The 21,231-nt window shown below is 46.2% G+C and overlaps 2 protein-coding genes and 1 non-coding gene across 3 annotated transcripts; 2 read left to right on the top strand and 1 right to left on the bottom strand.

Annotated features, from left to right (window-relative positions):
• Window positions 1-206: 206 nt before the first annotated feature.
• Window positions 207-278, top strand: TRNAC-GCA (transfer RNA cysteine (anticodon GCA)). Its single transcript has one exon. It is a non-coding gene; the product is annotated as a tRNA-Cys (tRNA).
• Window positions 279-1,010: 732 nt separating this feature from the next.
• Window positions 1,011-3,527, bottom strand: LOC133918145 (cytokinin hydroxylase-like). The gene is made up of 2 exons (XM_062361881.1): window positions 2,990-3,527; window positions 1,011-2,069 (listed from the first exon to the last, which is right to left on the bottom strand). The coding sequence occupies exons 1-2, from the start codon at window positions 3,500-3,502 to the stop codon at window positions 1,011-1,013; spliced, it is 1,572 nt and encodes a 523-aa protein (XP_062217865.1). The 5' UTR covers window positions 3,503-3,527.
• Window positions 3,528-18,430: 14,903 nt separating this feature from the next.
• LOC133920147 (zinc finger protein ZAT5-like) lies at window positions 18,431-19,759 on the top strand. The gene has a single exon (XM_062364821.1). The coding sequence runs from the start codon at window positions 18,598-18,600 to the stop codon at window positions 19,618-19,620; it is 1,023 nt and encodes a 340-aa protein (XP_062220805.1). The 5' UTR covers window positions 18,431-18,597; the 3' UTR covers window positions 19,621-19,759.
• The last annotated feature ends 1,472 nt before the right edge of the window (window positions 19,760-21,231 follow it).

Raw genomic sequence — 21,231 nt, 5'->3', positions numbered from 1 at the left:
TCGAATCGGAAGGAGATTAGATGTAGTAGTAACACAAGAATGACAAGACCAAGTGATGGCACCAACCAATGCAACGTCCTGATTATACTAGTAGATTAGATTAACCATCAAGGAAAGATGGCCCCCTTGAACAAGATCTAGAGCAGGAGAAGAAGAGGGGAATATTAGACTGTTACGTCGCTAATCATTTTGGTGAGAGCATCGGAGGGTCCATAGCTCAGTGGTAGAGCAATTGACTGCAGATCAATAGGTCTCCGGTTCGAACCCGGATGGGCCCTTGCATTTTTTTCCCTTTTCTTCTGTCAAACCAATATTAATATTAATTGCTATGTAGTGGAGTAATCCTTTTTAGCAACTCAACTCCATAGAGTAAAAAAGAGTTGTACCGCCTCAAACATATATTGCTAATTCTTCATCTTCACAACAAGCTAATTGCATTGATTGAAGAAGCTGATGACCAAGACCAGACCAGGGAGGGCCAGGCACAAGGAAATCAAAATCCTTCACAATTGTAACTCGTTCATGGATCATGTACGTCATGTCATACAAAATGAGAAGCACACGAGTTGCATAGCAATTGTAACTCTACCTACTTGTGCGGGCAATTTCACGTACATACGCATGCAGGCAGGCATGCGCTTACAAAAGTGTACAGCTCGGTACTACAATCCCATATATAGTTAGGAGATCACCTACTTAATTTATTAGAAGTTGCTAATTTTTAATCGAGGGGAAAAAATATGTTTCATTTAACAATAGTAACTGTTGGATGAAGATATAATAAAAAAAACTAATTCATAAGTAAACAATATTTTTATATAGTAGAGACGTATGATTGGACGATCGAATAGATAACACTTCGAGTGAAACAAAGCTATGTTACCAGTCGATTGAAATTAGTAAATCCGAATTTCTTATTGCCCAGGTAGCTTAATTAGCTATAACGTACGTACCACTGCCAGATCGGTAGATCGATCCATATATATAGAATTAATCTACTCGATCGATCATCACGCAGATGCTGGCGTGAGGCGGAGCTGGATGCCATTGGAGGGCCTGAGCGAGAGCATGATCCTGGGCGCGTGACGGTACTCGGGCGCCACGGACAGCTCGAACCGGCGCAGCAGCATGGCCAGCACCACGCGGTACTCCATGGCCGTCAGGTTCCGCCCCACGCAGATCCGGGCCCCGAACCCGAACGGCAGGAACCCCATCCGGTGCCGGCACCCGCCCTGCACCGGGTCCCGCGCGAACCGCTCCGGCCGGAACTCGTGCGCGTCCTCGCCCCACAGCGCCACGTCGTGGTGCATCGCCACCACGTCCACCCACATGTTGGTGCCCCGCGGGATCGCCTTCCCCTCCGCTGCCGCCACGTCCTGCAGCGCCTGCCGCTGCACGTTCGGCGACGGCGGGTACAGCCGCAGCACCTCGTTCATCACCCACCCCATCTTCGTCAGCCGGCCCAGCGCGCCCGCGTTCAGTTCCGCGCCGGCCACCTCCCGGACCTCCTCCCGCAGCGCCGCCTGCCACTCCGGGTGCGCCGCCAGCATCAGCAGCGTCCACGACAGCGCCAGCGCCGTCGTCTCGTGCCCGCCGAAGAAGAACGTCTTGCACTCGTCCACCAGCTCCCGCGTCGTCAGCTTCCTCTCCGCGCCCGCGCTCGCCTCGTTCCCGGCCAGCAGCAGCGACAGAAGGTCCTTCCCGTTGTTCTTGTTGCTGCTCCCGTGGCGCCGGCGCCGGCGCGCCTCGATGATCTCCAGGAGCAGCGCGTCGATCTCCCGCCCGAGCTTCCACGCCTCGTACGTCTTGCGGACGTGCAGCAGCCGCGCTAGGGGCACGCCGACCAGGCGGTTCGACCGGAACAGCATCGCCTGCATGGCCTGCAGCTTCTCGAACACCCGCGCGCCGCCCTCGTCATCGGTGATGCCGAAGCTCGCCTTGGCAATGATTTCGGCGGCGTTCTTGACGACGCCGCTCTCCACGTCGATCACGCTCTGGCCTGAGGCCACCGCCTCGCTCCACTCCCCAAGCATCTTTGCGGTCGTCTCCTCCATGAGGCCGATCATGTCCTGCACACATATTACAATATATTAACAGATTTACTGCGTTTCAATCGATTGAAATCATAGATTTCTTTCACTCGATGTGTTATCTGTTCGTTCGTCGGATCGTGCATATATCATTTGATTTATACTCAGTCAGGGATTTTTGTCCGATATACATCACGAAATTATATATATTCTTACTATAGAAAAATATTGTTCACTTGTTAATCAGTTTTTTTAGCCGTTAGCATCTAACGGTTGCTGTTGTCAAGTAAAACATACCATTATTTTTACTCGATTGAAAATTAACAACTCCCGTATATTAATTAAGGGTGATATTATATTTCAGACACCTAAAAATAACATGTTTGTATCAGGCAACATCCTCGGTTGTTGGATCCAATTGGACAAATGTGATTTTTCCTTCTTCATCTGACCATCGCTCTCTCTCCCGCTCACCCGCCTCTGTCTCTGCCCACCGCCGTCCTCCTTCACCCATCTACTCCATCATCGACCTCCTTTGCTCATCCTCGTGTGCCGCCGCCCTCCTCCACCGGTCTCTGGTAGCGGGAGCACTACCGGATCCACTACTGTCTTCTGTCGTTGCGCTAACCAATCCCCCACTACGCTCTCATGTCGTTAATCCCGCCCACCGCCTATGGCACCGATGCTACCTTTGTCACCTCGTTGCAGTCAAACCACCGTGCCCAGCCTCCATCTAAATTCGACACCCCAAACTGCCCACCGTAAAAACCCCCTCCTCTAATCCGATAACGGCGTGTTCATACGGATTTCAGCGCATGTACTTAGGAGATGTGATTAATCAATTCGTGTTACGATTACGTTTATTATCAGTGCATGCATACATGCATGCGCGCACGCACGCATTTCAAAGCAGGAGAGCAAACATATATACTCCGTAGGAGAGTATGCACTGTACGTACGTTGAGGTTGGTGGCGGAGAAAGCAGGCGTGATGATGTGGCGGTGGCGGGCCCACTCGTCACCCTCAGCCATGACGAGCCCCCTGCCGAACATTGGCATGCGGTCGCGGCGGAACACGTCGGGTTTGCCCCAGTGCTTGCCGAGCGCGCCGGCGGTGGCGTACTTGAGGAACTCCGGGTCGGCCACGTACAGGAAGGGCTCCGTGCCCAGCCAGTACACGAACACCTTCCCGAACGCCCCGCGCCACCGCGCGAAGTACGGGAACACGCCGCCGTGGATGTCACTGCTCACGCCCGGGCCCGGCGCCGCCGCGGTTCTGTTCTTAGTTGCCGTGATCTCGACCAGGTTGCCCAAGGGAAAGGACGGTCTGGGCCCGTCAAAGCCGGCACTGCGGAGGCGGCGCCTGGTCGCGGCAGGGGAGAGCCATGCAGCGTAGATGAAGGAGCAGAGCAGGACGGCGAGCACGGCCATGGCGCCGCCGCATGCCAGGTTACCTGCTGCTACCAGCTCCATGTGCGTGCTGTTTTGTTTGCTTGGTGATGAGAATGAGACGTTGAGACGGTGGCAAATCGATGGGGTTTATATAGGGCGGAGGTCGGAGGAGGAGGAGGAGGACTTGGTATCGTCATGCATGTCGTGTCGTGTGTGAGCCTGGCTGGGGCGCGCAGGTGCTCCGCCCCCCAGATCGAGCAAAGAGACGGACGGAGAAGGGTTGCACTTCCTCCTATGGATGGGGTGGTCGTACCTGTGGTTTGACCGGTCAAATCAAAGGCCGAAATGGCGATCAAATCAAAGGCCGAAATGGCGATCGTCTCCTTCTATATTCAGACTGCGCTGCGAATATGCTCGCCGCTGGACTTGTTACCTTCTCTCTCGGCCCTGACGTCGTCTCCCACAGGCGACACGTGGGCGACTCCGTGCCCCGCCAAAATTTTTCAAAAATCAGAGGCTGGCAGCGGCGACGGCAGAGGGTGGTGGCGGCGGCCGGTGGGTATCACCAAGCAGTGGCTCCACTTCCTTCCCTTCCCTTTTCCTCTCCTCCCCTCTCTCTCCTCTTTCCCTTTGTGGTTCAATGCGATGAGTTAGGTTGTCTGGATCCGTGTGAGAGGGGCCGGATCTAGGTGGCGGCAGACACTTCCGCTGGTTGGCGACGTCGGAGCTAGCGTGTTGGCTGCGCCGCTCCGGTGTTGCGGTCCTCCCGGCGCATTGGCTGCATGGCTCTGATGTTGCGGCCTCCAGTGGCTAGATTGAGGTCGATGGGTCGTGCTCTAGGCGGAGGTCGTGCTTTTGCGTTGCCTACCCTTTCGGTCATGTTCCGACGTGCTTCGCCATTTTCGGGAGGCGCGTGTGGTTTCACGCCTCGATAGCGACCGGATATGCTTGTCCCCGCTGAGATCCGAGTCGGCTGTGTTTGGCAACGTGTGCGGGTGGCCGGATCTGCGCTCTGTTGTTGGTGGGTGCACGTGGGTGGCAGCTCCCACGCTCCGTAGTCGAGTTGTGCACCTTCGGCCGATGTGTTGTCAGTCGCCGCGGGCGCGCCGTGGCGATTTGTTGTTTCTTGCGCGGCCTGATGGGGTATGTCGGTGTCGGCTGCGGTCACCTGCAGGCACGGTTTGGTCATGGTCGCGCTTGGAGGCACGGTGGGCAGGGTCCGTGTGCGGCCAGGTTTGCGCCTCGTCTCCGGGTCCTTCGTTGGTGCGCGTGGCAAACCTAGCAACTGGTAGGTCCTGCGCTCCACCGCTGTTTGGCGCCCTTTCGACCGGTGCGTCACTAGTTGTAGTGGTGTGGGCGCGGGCGCATCGTGCATGCCTACGCTTCTACCCTGTGCCGGACCGCCCCTTTCCTCTGCAGCTTGCTGGGGGGACGGTGTCGACGTCGACAGATGCTGGAGGGCTGGTGGTTTGGCCATGGAGGCGGTCACACTTGGCGACATGGTGGCTTGTCTATGCTGCCAAGTGCTACGCTCGCTTGCCGCGTTCGTCATGTGCCGTGCTGCCAGGTCTGCTGCTCTGCTGGGCATTGATCAAAGCGTTGGCCACCTGCTGGGTCTACCATGGTCTTGCCTGCTTATTGCTTTCTTGAATGGTTCTTGGGGCGGCAGAGTCGCAGCGAAAGCCTTGCCCGGTTGTGTGCCAGTGTCAAAGACGTTAGCATCCTTGGGCATCATCTCCTTCGTGAAGATGTCATTGGGGCAATTCCTCCTCCCTTTGGCTCCGCTGGGTGAAAACCCTGACCGTCTCTTCGATCGAGCAACAATGGCATCATTGTCGCTCCCTTCCTGAAAGCATCGCCTCGGATGCCCACCACGCTCTTCGATGTCTACATATTTCTTTTGTATGTTGATCCCTACGTCCTCGGTTCACAGTGACTCTTCATTCTTTTTGGCTCTTCTCGACAGCGGCTTGCTTCAATGCGCGCTCCTTTGAAGCGACACGCTATTGGCTTGCACAACAGAAAGATGCGGCGTGGGAGTAGAGCTCCACCGATCGAGTTTGTGAGGAGGCAGAGAGGTGTGGCGTGGGAGCTGGGCTCTGCCGACCGAGCTTGTGTGGGGGCAGAGAGGTGCGGCGTAGGAGCAGGGCTCCGTCGATCGAGTTTGTGAATGTGTCTGTTGTTTAGTTGGTTAGTGTGCGAGTTGAGTTAGGTTGGTCTTGTCTATTGTCCAGATGTGCCTTCTGACGTGAGCGTCATCTGTTGAGCCAATGTCGTATTATCGTCGTGGGGTCTTTGTGTTGATTTTTCTCTCTGAAACCGTGCATCTATTAAGATTTTTTTTACCCGATTTCACTTATAAATTAGATTAACTTTTTTCTTCCTTTTAATATATGACCGGCTCGAGCTCTAGCTAGCCGTGTTTGATTTTCAAAAAAGAATATGCTCGCGGCTCCTTGTTAATTTCTTTTCCCGGCTAGACTTATGATTATATATGTCACTTATCTTTGTTTATCCTTAAAGCTAATGTTCCAAACATAAAAGGGAAAAGGGCACCGTGTGCTAGCTAGTCTGAAAAAACAGTCAGAAGGTGAAGATTAAAAACGTTCTACTACTTGCAGTAAAGTACTGCACACAGTTATACGTGTTCGACTCATCGCAGAAAAAAACAAAAAGTTATGTGAGCGTCTACATTGATTGATTCTGGTAGACTTAATACTCCATCCTGTAAAAATACATAATATTTTTTTATTTTTATAGTGTTTGACGTGCAACTAATTTTTTATTAAAATATAGTTATAATATCTAATAAAAATATAATATTATAAGAATATTTTTCAGGATAAATCTATACGTAGATGATTTTTATATTTTTAAAATAAATATTTTAGAAGCTATTGACATAATCTAAGCGGTGTACGGTAATATAACTATATGGTATATACATTTAAGGAGTAAACTGTATATGGATAGAATATATTGTACACATATATAATAACTTCGGATATTACGGAATTGAATCTGCGGTATCTGATACACTTGAAAATCTAGATGTCGTATACTAGAAAAATCTTAATTGGTTGTCCAACTCGAGAACGACTAATATCTAAATCGGATCCATATGCTTTGTCATGGCAGACAATATGAATGATTCCCTATCAGCTACTATCGGTGATATGGGAACCGGGGTCCTCGAATCCTGAGGTCAGGACAGCAGAGTGCCACATGGCGTCTTTTCTCGGGGACTTCTCCCCAAGGTCCGAGAAGACCAAGTTCCGGGAGAGGGTGCTCGGAGCCATGAACAGTGGTCCCCGAGTATCTGAGTTTCCCGAGGACCCGAGAAGCCGAGTTCCGGGAGAGGGCGTTCGGAGTCATGAATAGTGGTCCCCGAGTACCCGAGTTTCTCTAAGACCCGAGAAGCCAAGTTTCGGGAGAGGGCGCTTGGGGCCATAAACAGTGGTCCCCGAGTGCCCGAATTCCCCGAGGACTAAGAAAAGACATATCCGGGAGAGAGTGCTCGGGGCTATGAACAGTAGTCCCCGAGGACTTGAGAAGCCCCTTGCCGGTGGACCCCACAAGGGCTCAACGGTGAGGTGTCAATTGGTGAGAGGCCCGATGCTGCATTTAAGAGGGAGCATGGCCTGTCACTTCCAACCACTCCCTCCACGCCTGCTGTCAGTCCTTGCCACCGCCTGGCAGGAAGGCGTGGGGACATTTAATGCGGTGGGTCCCATCGCGCGTCATCCGGCACGCCTCAGGATATCATCGCAGGGCTCGAGGCATATCGCCTGCCGCCCTGCTGTGTCAGGCTCGCTCTGGCCGGGCGGGCACGCAGGGTTGCTCGGTGGCTGCCCGGTGACCCCTCTCCGCTGCACCCGCTGAAAAGCTGGATGATGACGATAGGACCGGACGGGAGCGCGTTTTCAACCCGCGTAACATCAAACTGCAGCCCATGATAGTTACTTTCCATTTATAGCGTCTTGAGACTTACGCCATCCTTTCTGGGCACGCTAGGCCACCCCGACAATATAAAAGGTGGGGGTGTGTCCTAACGATGAGGACAAGTTCTTCAGGAATGAGACAAGCTGACGAAGAATAAGAAAGCATGAAGCTCTAGACTTAGACAAAAACCCTTGTAACGCAAGAGATCCTCGTAGAGGCATTTTCAGAGCATTTATAGCATACACACAGGAGTAGGGTATTACGCTCCGTGCGGTTCGAACCTGTCTAAAATACTATGAGCATTTATTTTCTCTAGCATCAGATCATACATCCCATCTGTATCTCATTTACTCTCATTTAATTCAGATACGAGGTAGATTCAGAATCATCCTCCGGCCGAATCTCAAAGGAGTCCCTCCGAATCTCCGCTTGTGAAGTTCATCCTCCGACAGCTACGATTGGATAGCATGCGGTATACCACCCTATATAAAGTAGGGAACCAGATCCCTAGAAAGAAGAGTATCTACAACTTGATACAAGCATCAAAACTATAAGCGATATTCGGTGACATTATTTTTAGTTTAATTTAGATACAACCTATTTCTCTTTAAGATACCCTACGCACCAAGACTAAACGAAGGGAGTAGTTAAATACTAGCTTAGTTTGGCTTAGTACTACTCCTGAAGTATAGATGCATCAGCTGGGAATCCCCAGGAAAGCTCGATCGATTGCACGTGCATACGCCTTTTCGATCAAACCCTCGTGCTTAATTAGTGAAGAAATTAGGAGTATTAACTTGTCTACTGTTATATGTACCTATGATTTATTCATTGTTTTGACAGCATTATATATATTACCCGTTAAGTAGCTAATTTCCAATGAGTCCTAAAGTAGGAAATCTCGGAAAGAAAGAACCTAGTATTTAACTACTCTTTCCTTAGTATTTAACTACCCTTTCGTTTAGAAATAGTAGATGTATTTTTTTTAAAAAAGTTAAAATTTATATATTTTGACTAATATTTAATCAAATTATAAGAATGATAGTGTATAAAAATTATACAACTAGATTTACAATTCAAAATAATTTCACACTATACATGTTTTGTAGCTATAAATGATATATTTTATAAGAAAAACTTAGTTAAAATTCAATTTTGAATACCCATTCTAAAAGAAATATGCCTACTATTTCTGAACGGAGGAGATAGTGTAGAGCATTTCAGGTATAACTCACATGAGAAGGAACATAGTATCACTAAAAGATTAACAATTTTTTCCCATGGTTTATATTTGGAAGTGGCCAACGGTTTATAGCATTTTATGAAGAATATAATATTGTGGGAAATGAGTTTGTTGGCGAAATGATGATGTTGGTGGTTTGTTAAAAGTGTCGGGAAAGATACAGATTACTTTAGAAATTAAATCTGTCAGAAACTCGAAAAAGTACCAAAGAGTAAAAAAATTGTCGGTTACTCATAAAGAATTGTGGTAAAAAATTGGAACTCTTGTAGTATATAGTAGTATGCTCCATTGCGCACTGCACGTTCATAAAAAAAGAGGCGTCATCTGGGAACCACGTCTTGGTGGGGTTGCTCTTTTTAGCTATAGCTTGGTGGCTCCAGGAATTAAGTTATATATTATATATATATATTGTGATTAATATTCCTGAGAGCTATCTAATCGGAGGGAGACGGATCCGATCGACCCGTTTGTTGGCGGAGCAGCTATCTAGCATTATTTCATGATAAGGTAGCGATCTATATATTTATGTAGTGATCGATCGAGTGCCGTCCATGCTTTTCCGAGTTGAACACACGAGTGTGCCGTCCACTCAGCCGCAGAAGTGGATGGATAGAGGCGTTCGACTCTCTCCCTGATTACTTCACTTGCGCTGATTTTGAGAGACACCGGTACGTACATAACTAAGGATCTAATTGGTTATGTGCTTTGATCGTTATATATCCAGACTTATCACTTCATCATGCTTGGTTGTATGAATAGGTGGATCTCTTAGTCACACTGGAATAATACAAAAGAGTTCCTAAGCCATATACTCCATAAAAAGAAGAGATGGTCAAATGGGTGGCTTGTCCCGGCATGATATATGCCTATTTAGGCACGATTTGGTTAGATTCGTTAGTTAAACGGATTATATCGTGTCAGTCCACGTGTCACGATGTCAAACTAGATACGATTCACTTAGGATTGAGTCGTACCGTGCTGGCCTGTGACATGATAGGTTTAATATTATTTTTTTCTTGTCAGTCCAGTAACATATAAAAATAAAAAAAAAACATAAAAATCGACAGGTGTAGGAATCCAAGTCACAATCTTTGTGTAATAGAGATAAATAATTCGTTGGTGCCTGGCAACAGCGAAACGAATTGTATTCCGTTCAACGGTGATGGGTCGTTGGTCGTCCGTACCGACCTAGCTTGCCCTGACCAGACGCGCCGCTTTTCTGCATACTGCAACGAGCAAAACAAGCATCCCCTGAAACTCGCGGCACGCGTGGCCTCCTCCTGGGCCACCTCTGCCCTATCCATTGATCTACACGGATCTTGGCCGGATCCCAGCCGTCTTTTCTTCTCTCTTAATTTCGTCGCTTCGCCAATCGATTGCTTTCTCCTCCTTTTTTTAAGTCGTTGGACGGAGGAGGAACTGAGCAAGCTGCGCATTGTTGAGGGCATCATTGGTGCATGCGCCGCACGGTCCAAATATTGAAATATCTTATTTATGCCGTCTAGCTTGGAAAATTAAGTGGATTTTGTATCTACTTTCAAAGAAAACATCTTTTGTTCAATCCATAGGTACTGTAATAAAGTTCACATGCGGAGCCACCGCCAAATGCATTAGCGAGCTCCAATCTGCTACAGACCAGAAGCCATATATATATCTACCATGTTTTGTATATAGACCACGCACGTAGCTACAAAATGAACAGCTAATTAATTAAAGTAGCCATCTCTTTGCTTGCGCGCGGGCCGGGGTATGATCATATATGATGAATATGATATGATGGCTACGTGAAACGATTCACCGCAGAAATGCGCTGATGGATGCATTCTCATCAACGTTTTCCTTAATTGTCAACGATGCTTTCCGGAAACGGCGAGCACAGATTGGCCGGCTAGCTAGCTCGACGTACCATACTCCTTTGCCTTTTCTTTTCTTTTCTTTTCTTTTTTGTGCCAGAAATCACTCGCAGCACAAAGCACTGCTACCTCTCCATTGGATAAAGTGAAAATAACAGTTGATGCCGCTTCAAAATGAAATGACGTCGTGTGTAGCGACAATTAATCGGAAATCAACCAAATTTGATTCCCAAGTGATGGACTGCTTGAGAGTGCAAAGGTATATGTGTGTATATGCGACCTTTCCTTGAGAGTTGAGAGTGCATTATCGTTACAAGTAATTATGGTAAGAAATCGATATATCTATAAGTATCTGGAATTATATTAATTGAACCAGTAGATATCCGTACACTATATATGCACATAATCTGAAAATCGTGCGTGATATTGTAAATGCACGAGGAATCTGAATGCATGCATGAATGTAGATAGATACATAAATCATGAATCATTGCATCGCGACGGCGCGGGTGGAGTTCGACGACGGCGCGGGTGGAGTTCACCGACGACACGAGTTGCACATTGCCTAGCTTAGCTTCTAGAGACTAGCTAAACGTCGTGATTAATTACTGTATCCATCCTAGTCATCGTCTTCTTCTTCTTTTATAATTTTCACAAATCAAATTACAACTGTTACCTCCAACTACCAAGGCCCATTAGTCATCCCCGATTAAAAGTCTCCCCTACTATACTCCTCCTCGCCGTCGCTGCCGCCGCCGCAGCAAGCCATAAGCCCCACCCTCCACACCCCTTTGCTCCTTCGCGCCACCTCATTGCCGCACTCACCTCCCCTGGCCTCACCCTCAACTCACATAATGCGATACTGGTCATCGATCCTTCCTATACCATGATAGGATTCTAGTGTGCAAAGAACATGGATCATAAACAAATGATATTCCTAGCATAAAAATCTGTATACTAACTAACATACAGTCCAGGGGTTCTTTCAACATTTTGGCTGGGTTCAGACTTTTGACGGTGCCAATTTTTGTCACATGAGGGTCGGTGGCATAATTTTTCAAAGTGCTATGATTGTATCAAAGAAATGTCTGCTTCTGGTGGCGATCTAACATTTATGTTCATGGCTGCAATTAACATTGTGTCTTGTCTATTGGGTATTTGCATTAGTAAAACATGTACACTAAGTCAGCTATACATAAAAGTCATCGTCCTGATCCGGAGAAATAATTAAACTATGATAAGGACGGATATTCTATTCTTACTTACAGGCACTTACACACGGAAGATTAAGCAGGAAACTTTGAAATTGCAACAAACTTATCTTAGTGTTAAACTAAAATTAGATAGAACTGCTCCACATTTTATTTCCATGTTGCATCAATGCAGTCAGTCATTTCCACCACCATTATATCCCTCTAGATTATCGTGTTTTCAGAAATAAGAGAATGGATCCAGGACGGTTAGTTAATATGTCATCTCTAGAGAAAGCAAACTAGCAATGATAATAAATAGACAAAATTATGTAGATACCATTACAAAGATATTTATATTTACAAATATCATCGGATATGAGAATGATATATGAATTTTAGGATCACATGTCATAGAGACACTGATAATATTTTTTAACTTAGTTGATTTTTAGAAAATAAAAAGACTTGCACAACGACGTATAGTAGTACGAGTAGGGGAACTTTGGGAACAGTGTTATTCCCATTCAAATGTGCCCTAACAGAATTCCACTTGATGAAACGTGATGTTTGCCTGCCATGCGCCGCGCAGTTATGTGCATCCAACAAGTCCTAGGAGACCCATTTTTCTTAAACGCTAAGGTGCGATTCGAGGAGGACGAATTTGGGTTTCATTTGGTGGCCATCTTGCTGGGCCTGACGGTTTGGTGAGCTCGAATGGCCGGCCTAAACAAGGTTTCATTTCATCTCTCTCTGCTCTCTCTGTGCTGAGATGGAGCGAGCAGCAACAGCCCACCACAGGTTGACGAGGAGCGCAGCGCAGTGGTTCAAGGATGTAAAGGTGGTGGTGGTGGTCACGAGACCTGTATGAGTATGAGGCCACAAGCGAAGCGAAGCGATTGCTTTTGAGTGCACAAGATGCATACATGCTGATACCATTGTACGTGTACGCAGGCAGCAGAGGCTAGAGAGAAACCACTTCAGGCTTTTTTTTGTTTGTTTCGGAACTCAAAGTGAGAAAATAAGTTAAAATATGTCTTATTTTATTTGTGATAAGTGATTGATAAGTTTTTTATTTAGTTTAGTGAGTTTTGAATTGCTTGAACTTAGTTTGAGTATTTTGATTATAAACGAACTGGATATGGAGTTGGAGAAATATATTTGATTATCTCATAGTGTGCATGTGACAAACGCAACTTAATGGTCGTTGATGGGTGATCGGAGCTAAACGAGTGTTTGGTGCCAGATGGTGAAGAAGGCCGAACGGAGTTAAGAGTGATCCTATCTATACACGTGGAGATAAAGCAAAGTATAAAACGGAGGATAAAAAGGTGTGTTGATAAAGTCAAACGAAATGGATATCTATGCAAGTAATAAGGCAACCGAGGGACCGGGAGCGGAAGAGACATAAAATTCACGTAAAAAATTCACGTAAAAATTCACGTAAAAAAAACTCAATTGAGTATTGAATTTCAATTTTATTGGATTTTCAAATGTGGTTTTTCAATCAGAATTTTTGGGTTAGGTCTGAATTTTTGTTGTGTTTTTCTTTATGGTGATCTTTTTTAAGTATATTAGATAAATAAAATAGATTATTTATTTCGTAAGAAATTTATAAAATATCTATTACTCTTTTTTAATCTATCTGGATCCTACGTGCTAGTGAATTAGAGCAGCCAGGGAAGCTTCGCAAAAGTTGCTCGAGAGAGGCAGGCGAGTGTAGGGGATCGGCTGCAGCGTCGCCGTCAGGAAGGAAACACTCTGTTCTGCTCTGCTCTTGTGTCACCACCGAATTCGCAGGCTGCGCAGCCTCAATCCCAACCTCTCCTGGGAATTAAAAAGGCTTTCCTTTCCTTTCCTTTCCTTCTCTTCCACAAGCTGCTCGCTGTCGCTGGCTCACTCAATACAGTAGTGACCCACACTCCACTCCTCTCCTCTCCTCTCCACAGCTAACTAGCATCCGATCCACTACTGCTTCTGCTTCTGCTTCTGCTTGGCCCAGGACGCTGCTACCTGTTGCTGTCCCCTGCCTTGCCCCTGCTACGCTACTCATCAACAAACGCTTGCTGCATCTATCTGCTACTTATCAGTTCCATCCACAGCCAGTTCAGTACTCCAGTGGCTGCCTGACTGTGTATGTGTGGCCATATGACACCCTATGTTTTTTCTGTGGCTAGCAAAATGGTGACAAATACTCCTGGATATATATTTGAATTTCCCCGTCTCGTCTCGCAACGTCGACGTCTTGTTATAATTCTAGTACGCTGATAGCTATGAGTGGATAAGTGGACGGATAAAGATACGGATCGCCCCTAGTTTAGTTTCTCCAAGGATTTATAGAATTATTATTGTGGACTCTCCAGACATAACTCTGAACTCTGAAGAAGGCATGCCAAATTTTCTCTTTTATTTGCGACAACGAAGACAGTGTACTGCTACTTTCGGTTGGCAGATTTGTAAAATATGAGCAGCATATAGTTTGCGTGCGACGAAAAGGGACTGAATAGCTACCAAAGTTGCTAATTTTGGAAGCATTGTTTAGGTTGGAGCTGAAAGTAGGCCATGCATGCGGATGATGCCCTCAGTAGCTAGCTACTCGTTTTCAATTAGCATTAGCCGCGACTAACCAACTTGCCTGGCGGTACAATGTTTTGGCCGGTTACAGGACTAATTGTAGTCTGGCAAGTTAGGCATCCAACCTGGTGAAAATCTCCATCACAAGATATCAAGTCTATATGTTGAATGTATGAACCTTTGAAGAGTACTATACCAGTGTGGTTTTGGGATCATGCATGAGAACTAATATGTCTAGCCAACTTGTATACTGAAAAGGGGTATATGAATGGTCGTTTTAACTAAATCCCAATCCTACCTTTCCACAAAGAAGAAAGTAAGAAAAAGAAAGGCCACGAGTTTTCATCTGGTCGTTTAGCCGATTATATATATGTGGTTTTCATTTCATGTCGTAATCAGGGGCCCGCTGTTGAGGGAGAGAGATCTTGGGTCTTTTTGTGGAATATGTTTTTCAGTGTTCTTGGATAAGAGCCGCTGAGCCGCACTGAACAGGGAGACCTACTACAAGATAGGTCTCCAATTTATTATTTATTCTCCAAATTAAATCTTTTACTGATTGGGATTTAGCTTGGAGTTAGTAGTAAAGCATATATGTACTTTGTCTTGTAGGAATCATCGATCCTGGTCTCTCTGTTTTTTTTAAGATCGATCTTTTTTATTCTCTTTCCCCACTGTCGCTATTGAGTTTTCCCTGTGTCGTATAGCTAAGAGAATGTTGACATCTGCTTAGCATTTGTCCACTACTCGTTGGTGATTACCTGGTCAGGTCCAATTTAAGGATGAAGACATAAAGTTCTTGGAGCTGCAGGAAGTCTATCTCTTAGGGGAGAACGAAGGAGAACCTCAGCTCAGGTAGGTAGTAAGTTGACTAAAGCAAACTACGCATATATAGTATGAAATGATATGATTGAAGGTAGCTAGCATTCGCAAGTCATCACTAAGTAGTTCCTTGAAGCATTAAGTAATGTTTGAAGAGGGACGATCGATGCATCATTAAAGTATGTGGTGAGGCGCTAATTATAAGGGCATGTTGAAGTAATTAATCAGAAACACATGATATGATATGATGCAGTGGAGTCGAGCATGCATGAAGCAAAGAGGGATGCATGACTTGACAAGGAACAATTAAAAGATGATTCTGGCACATGGTGCTGTGCAGGAATAATAAGGTTGCCCTGCCTTGCCCACCAATCAGTGACTCTGTTGGTTTGGTTGCCCATGACATGAGCAAAGCCAAACACCTGCATGCCACACTCCTCTAGTCCTCTTCTCAAGGTGATCGATGAAGCCAGCACAGCATCCATACTCTCCCTCCACTCCACGCCACTATCTTAAGTAACCTGGACTAGTTATAATGCAACTCCATCAGCAAGGAATAACCTCACAACAAGCAAGCAAGCTAGTACTTTCTCCGTTTAAAAATATTAGATCTATTTCTTCTAGATTCGGTCTTCAAAGTTAAATTTTAACTCAGTTTTTCTCACAAAATATATCATTTATACATATTAAACATATATAGTATGAAATTATTTTAAATTATGAACCTAATTGTATAATTTTTATACACTAGACATTCTTATGACTTAATTAAATATTAGTTGAAGTACACAAAATTTGACTTTTCTAAAAAAAATATGCATATTATTTCTAAACGGAGGGAGTACTTACTTATACAAGTGTCGCTGTATAATTTAGTTTGAATATGACTTGGGGTTGGGGAGTGGTGGCCCACTCACTAATCTGTCTATGGGTAGTACCCAAACACTACATATGATGAGTAGTTATGAATACTAACTGCATTATAGGGACTAGTTGACACACCCGTTCATTATATTTGAGGGATCGGAGGCGAGGCAGATCCATCAAATGCGGCCCTAACATAAATAGTTTGGTGATCAAAATCAAATCAAATGCAGTTGCAGTTGAAGGCTACCACTTGCACTCTCGTCGGCACAGACAGATTGATGCAGCATGGTGGGTTGGGGTTGGGGTTGGGTGTCCATGGACTGCGCATGCGCCGCATGTTCTCTCCAATAATCCCATCCACAATTTCTCCCTGCCCCAAATAGAGCATTGTTTCTTTCTCTCTCTCAACAAGCTGATGGATTATTGTTCCCTCGCCCCCTGTTAATTAACTCTATCCGATCATCCAGTTTCTTTTCCTTGCCGATCAAAAATCATGATCTGATCGATGGTTACGGATCGAAACCCAAGATAGAGGCAATGTGGGTCACAATTTTTAATGTGGACATTAGAGATGGTGCATGCCTTGGTCGACTACTTAGAGTAGAAAAACATTTCTTATTAATTAATTGTCATTGGGTTGGTTAATAATTATCAGTTGACTACTTAGAGTAGAAAAACATATATGCATGTTCTAGCTACCTAATATAGTGTGTGTGTGTGTGTGTGTATAATTCATTAATAGGATCCTTAAAGCTACCTAATTGCTAATCATAGGCAGGATCATGGAAAGCGTACCTCAAGGCACTCATCTTTTTATGCACTGCCCAAGTATATATGGCAAAGCATGCATGTACTACGGACTGGATTGCACTGCAAGTTGAGTTTAGCTACTCCACCAAATTAACCCAGGCTACTCCAGTCCAGTCCAGTCCAGTCCAATGGGATCCGATTCGAACAAATTCGAAACTAATTAAAGAGAAATCCATCAACGGACAAAATGCATGCAACCACTAACTAATTATTAGTGTCAGTGGGATCCAAGAGAAAACGAAACGAATTACAACTGGTAGCATCGGAGAGCTGGATTTTTATTGGTTTAGCTTAATTAGAAAGCAAGTGATTATTAGTACTGATTAGGCGATGCAGTGCAGTGCAAAGGACATGCAGGTGATCGATCCGTGAGAGAGAAACATTATACTGTACGTATTTAGCTAGGGTGGAGATGCATGCAGCAGGTGATTAATATAGGCTTGAGAGAGAGAGAGAGTGACATCTGCACCACCACTAGTACCTCACTACCTCCTCCTAATTTTAGTTGCTAACTGCCAAGCAAGCTAGCTGTTCATGATGGATCAATTTGTTATTTCGAAAGGGAGAAATTAAAATTAAACAGTGTGTTCCCGATCAATGGAAATTGCTAAATACAACTGCCCAAGATTTCACTATATCCCATTAGTTTATTTGTGGAAACAAGAATCCATCACAAAATGCGTCAAATTAATTATACTATATATGAGCTGAAAATGTATCAGGAATTTCAGAGGAAATACCAATCCAAACACAAGTGGTAAGAGTGAATATGCAGCAGCAGCTCAAAATTAAAGTGGAGAAAAATAAAGCAGACCATTTTTCCTGTGGTTCCGATCCAGCCTTGCAGTGTAACACCATCACCCCAGGAATCACACAATGCATTGCATTGCATGGTCCATCCACTCCCAGGGAATATATATATTATGCTTTCTTCCTTTGCTTTCCTCTCTCTTGCTGCTCTTCTCTGCTACTATTGCTCACTCACCACTCCTGCTTGGATCCCTTCCTTTCTGTCTCTCCCACATACTGTGTAGTGGTGGCCCAAACAATTTCCACAAAGTTTAATTATTTAGCAGTGCACCTTGCATTGCTTCATCGTCCAGGTAAATTAACGTGGCAGGAGCCAGACCTCACAGTCACAGCATTAGTACTAATCCAGCACAGCACTTGAGTATCATTAAGGCTAGCATTTGGGGCTAAATTAAGGCTAGCTAGCTATTCATGAATTAATTTGCACGCATGTTTTACACATTTACATCAATTGCAGCCAGCCTTTTTAACACACCCGGTAATCCTATTTTTCACCTGGCAGCGTGCGCGTTAATTCCTTGGCCACCAACTAACCGTCCCGGCCACTATTACTGGAGTATAGCTATCTAGCTTCCTCCCCCCCCCCCCCTAACAATAGTACCAGTAGTAATTAACCACCAAAACCTCTCTCTCTCTCTCCTCTTTTTCTCTCTACACAACAAGTCAACAAGGGGGATGGGGAGGTTATAAGAGTTGGCAACAAAGCTTGGATGAGAGAGACAGGTGGAAGAGAAGAGAAGAGAAAGAAAGCCGGCTAGCTTGGTTTCGCCATAGTACTACACTCTTTTCTCTCTCTAGCTAAATACTCTATATGGTGTATTAATAAGCGAAAGGAAACTTTCATCCTTTCCATTGATTGTACTAGCTAGTCGATCAAGATAGCGGCTAGTTATTAAGCTGCTATTGTGCATGCAAAAGCAAAACGCCCTCCCCTCTCCTCTCCTCTTCGTCTCTTCTCCTCCCTCCCAATAAAAAAGGCAGCGGCCGGCCTAGCTACACCCCACACACAACATACTCCGGTCCTCTCCACAACCCCCACTCTCTCTCCACCTTTCTTGCTTCCGCGACATGCAAACGGAGCTGTCCGAGAGGGAGAGCAAGCCAGCGCTCATGGCGCCCACGTCCTCCACGGAGCACTCCGGCGAGCTGGTGGACAGGCACCAGCCCCTCGCCGCCGTCGTGAAGCGCAAGCGCACCAAGAGGCCGCGCCACCAACCGCTGGCGTCGTCCGCATCCTCATCGGAGAGCACGACCACCGAGGAGGAAGACATGGCCCACTGCCTCATCCTCCTCGCCCAGGGCGGCGCAGGGGCGCCCCACGCCGCCGTGGACTCCAAGCCATCGCCATCACCGGCGCCACAGCTGCCGGCGCAGCAGCAGGCACAGCCGTTGCACCCGGCCGCCGCCCCGCCGGTGGTGGTCAAGAGCGAGAGGTACACGAGCCGAAAGTACACGGAGGCGGCGACCACGGCGGACGGCGTCAGGGCCGGGTTCTACGTGTACGAGTGCAAGACGTGCAACAAGTGCTTCCCCACCTTCCAAGCGCTCGGCGGCCACCGCGCCAGCCACAAGAAGCCACGCCTCGCCAACGCCGACGAGGAGATCGCCAACACCAACGCCATCATCATCACCACCACCATAAAGCAGAAGCCACCGATGGCGACAGCATCGCCGCCGCCGCCGCCGCCTCCCCCTCAGGTCGAGATCGCCGTCTTCCCGGACGTCACCACCGCGCTGTGCCTCAACAACGTCGCCGCAAGCAGCAGCAAGCTGAGAGTGCACGAGTGCTCGATATGCGGCGCCGAGTTCGCATCGGGGCAGGCGCTGGGCGGGCACATGCGGCGCCACCGGCCACTGAACGCGCCGGAGCGCGCGGTGACCGCGATCACCACGGACACTAAGAAAGAGGGGAGCGCAAGCATCAACCTAGAGCTCGACCTCAACCTGCCGGCGCCGTCCGACGAGGAAGCCGTGTCGCTTCCACCCCCGTCCCCGCCACCGGCTGTTGTGCTCGGTCTCGGGCAGTTCAGCGACGGCAAGAAGGCTGGCCTTATGCTGACAGCCTCAGCGCTGGTGGATTGCCATTATTGACATGAGCCCTGGCCTAGCTCATGAATTCTTTTCTTAAACGTACACTGATTGATCTTTTTATTTTTCTTCTGGGGGATCTGAGCAATTACTTACTTAGAATTTATTCTTATTATGGTATATATCTATCTATCTATCTATCTATCTATCAAGGAAAGTGTAACATATATATAATTGATTCTTTCAATTCTTTGGTTTAATATACTATACACTCTAGTAATATATTAACATTTATATATATTAATTGGTGACGGAATTGGAATTAAAATTCCATTTGCTGGAAAATAAAAGGTTTCGCCACTTGGAGTGAGTGTGTGTGGGAGTGACTAGTGAGTGGAGGGGCGACAATGCCACATCTTCTCAACGAAGAAATTAAGGGAGTGGGTGTAATGTTATCTATGGCCGCTTGCTAGATATTACTTTTTTTTTTGCATGTCCTAATTTAGTTCTGTCCAGTACCAAAATATGTCGCTGTACAAAATATATTTATCGAATATTCTTGGGTGTTTGATGAATAATAGCTAGCACATCATGCAGTGCCCGTTTCGATGGTACTCTATCTTTTATGGACTTTGTGGTGCACGTTTCCTTTCCTTTTGAGCTACAACCTTACCAGCATGGGATCGGAATTGAGAGGGTTAATTGCAAGCAAGAAATTAAGACGATTGAAAGCTATCAAGTTTATCTGCTACTGCATTCTAGCTAGTGATCGATATCTCTTGCTTTGGATGTGTTGGTTTAAATGGTTTATCCACCACCAAGTAAGTAGATTAACTTGTCAAGTGGATCTCACCATCCAATCAGAATTATATTGGCCAACTCATTTGTTTGAGAGCCTCCTGAGCTAGCACCTGATCAAGAGACATAGGATTGAATTGAACCGTACTAGTATATACTATATATGCGTGTATTTTTTTTTCCCTGACGGTGTGTGTGCACGTACCTGCAGCTAGATAAGGTGCAGCAGGGGAGGAAAAGGCAGGCAGGCAGGCAGGCAGACAATACTTTCCGTGACATGCACTTAGCTTTGACAGCGCGCACAAGAGATCGAGAGAATACATAGCATGAGCGGCATGGCATCACGACTGCTAGCCAGCCGGTCGATCGTATCTAATCCTTTCACGTGTTGGCCTAGCCGTCTTTCACAATTAATTTTTATCCATCGAGACCGATAGATCCATCGACGGAAGAGTCTCAGATCAGATACTCTCTAGGCAAAGTATCGTTTTAAGTTGCGTATAATTAATCATTACAAACTTAATTTAATTATAAATTATTTATATATATATTGAGTTTTGATATTTGAAAATGATGAGCATGAAGCATGATAAGCCGTTTGCATTGTGATTAATTGTACCATGCATGCAAGCTGTACGTCTCGTGCTGCGTGACTCCACGATCCATCCATCGGCCGACGACTTATTTCTTCAACACTCATGATGGGCGGGGATTAACAATTGAAATTAATAAATTAAGTGGCTCCTGCATGGATATAACTAGCGGTGGATAACAGCCAACTCGGCTCGGTACATATCGTTATGCTGACAAGTTGGCTTGGCTCAGCTCGTCTTGAAACCTAGCTAAAAGATAGACTTGACTCGGCTCGATCCAGTT

This window comes from Phragmites australis, chromosome 5 (genome assembly GCF_958298935.1).
Source record: "Phragmites australis chromosome 5, lpPhrAust1.1, whole genome shotgun sequence".
Classification (NCBI taxonomy): domain Eukaryota; kingdom Viridiplantae; phylum Streptophyta; class Magnoliopsida; order Poales; family Poaceae; genus Phragmites; species Phragmites australis.
This window is presented reverse-complemented; position numbering and strand designations above follow the sequence as displayed.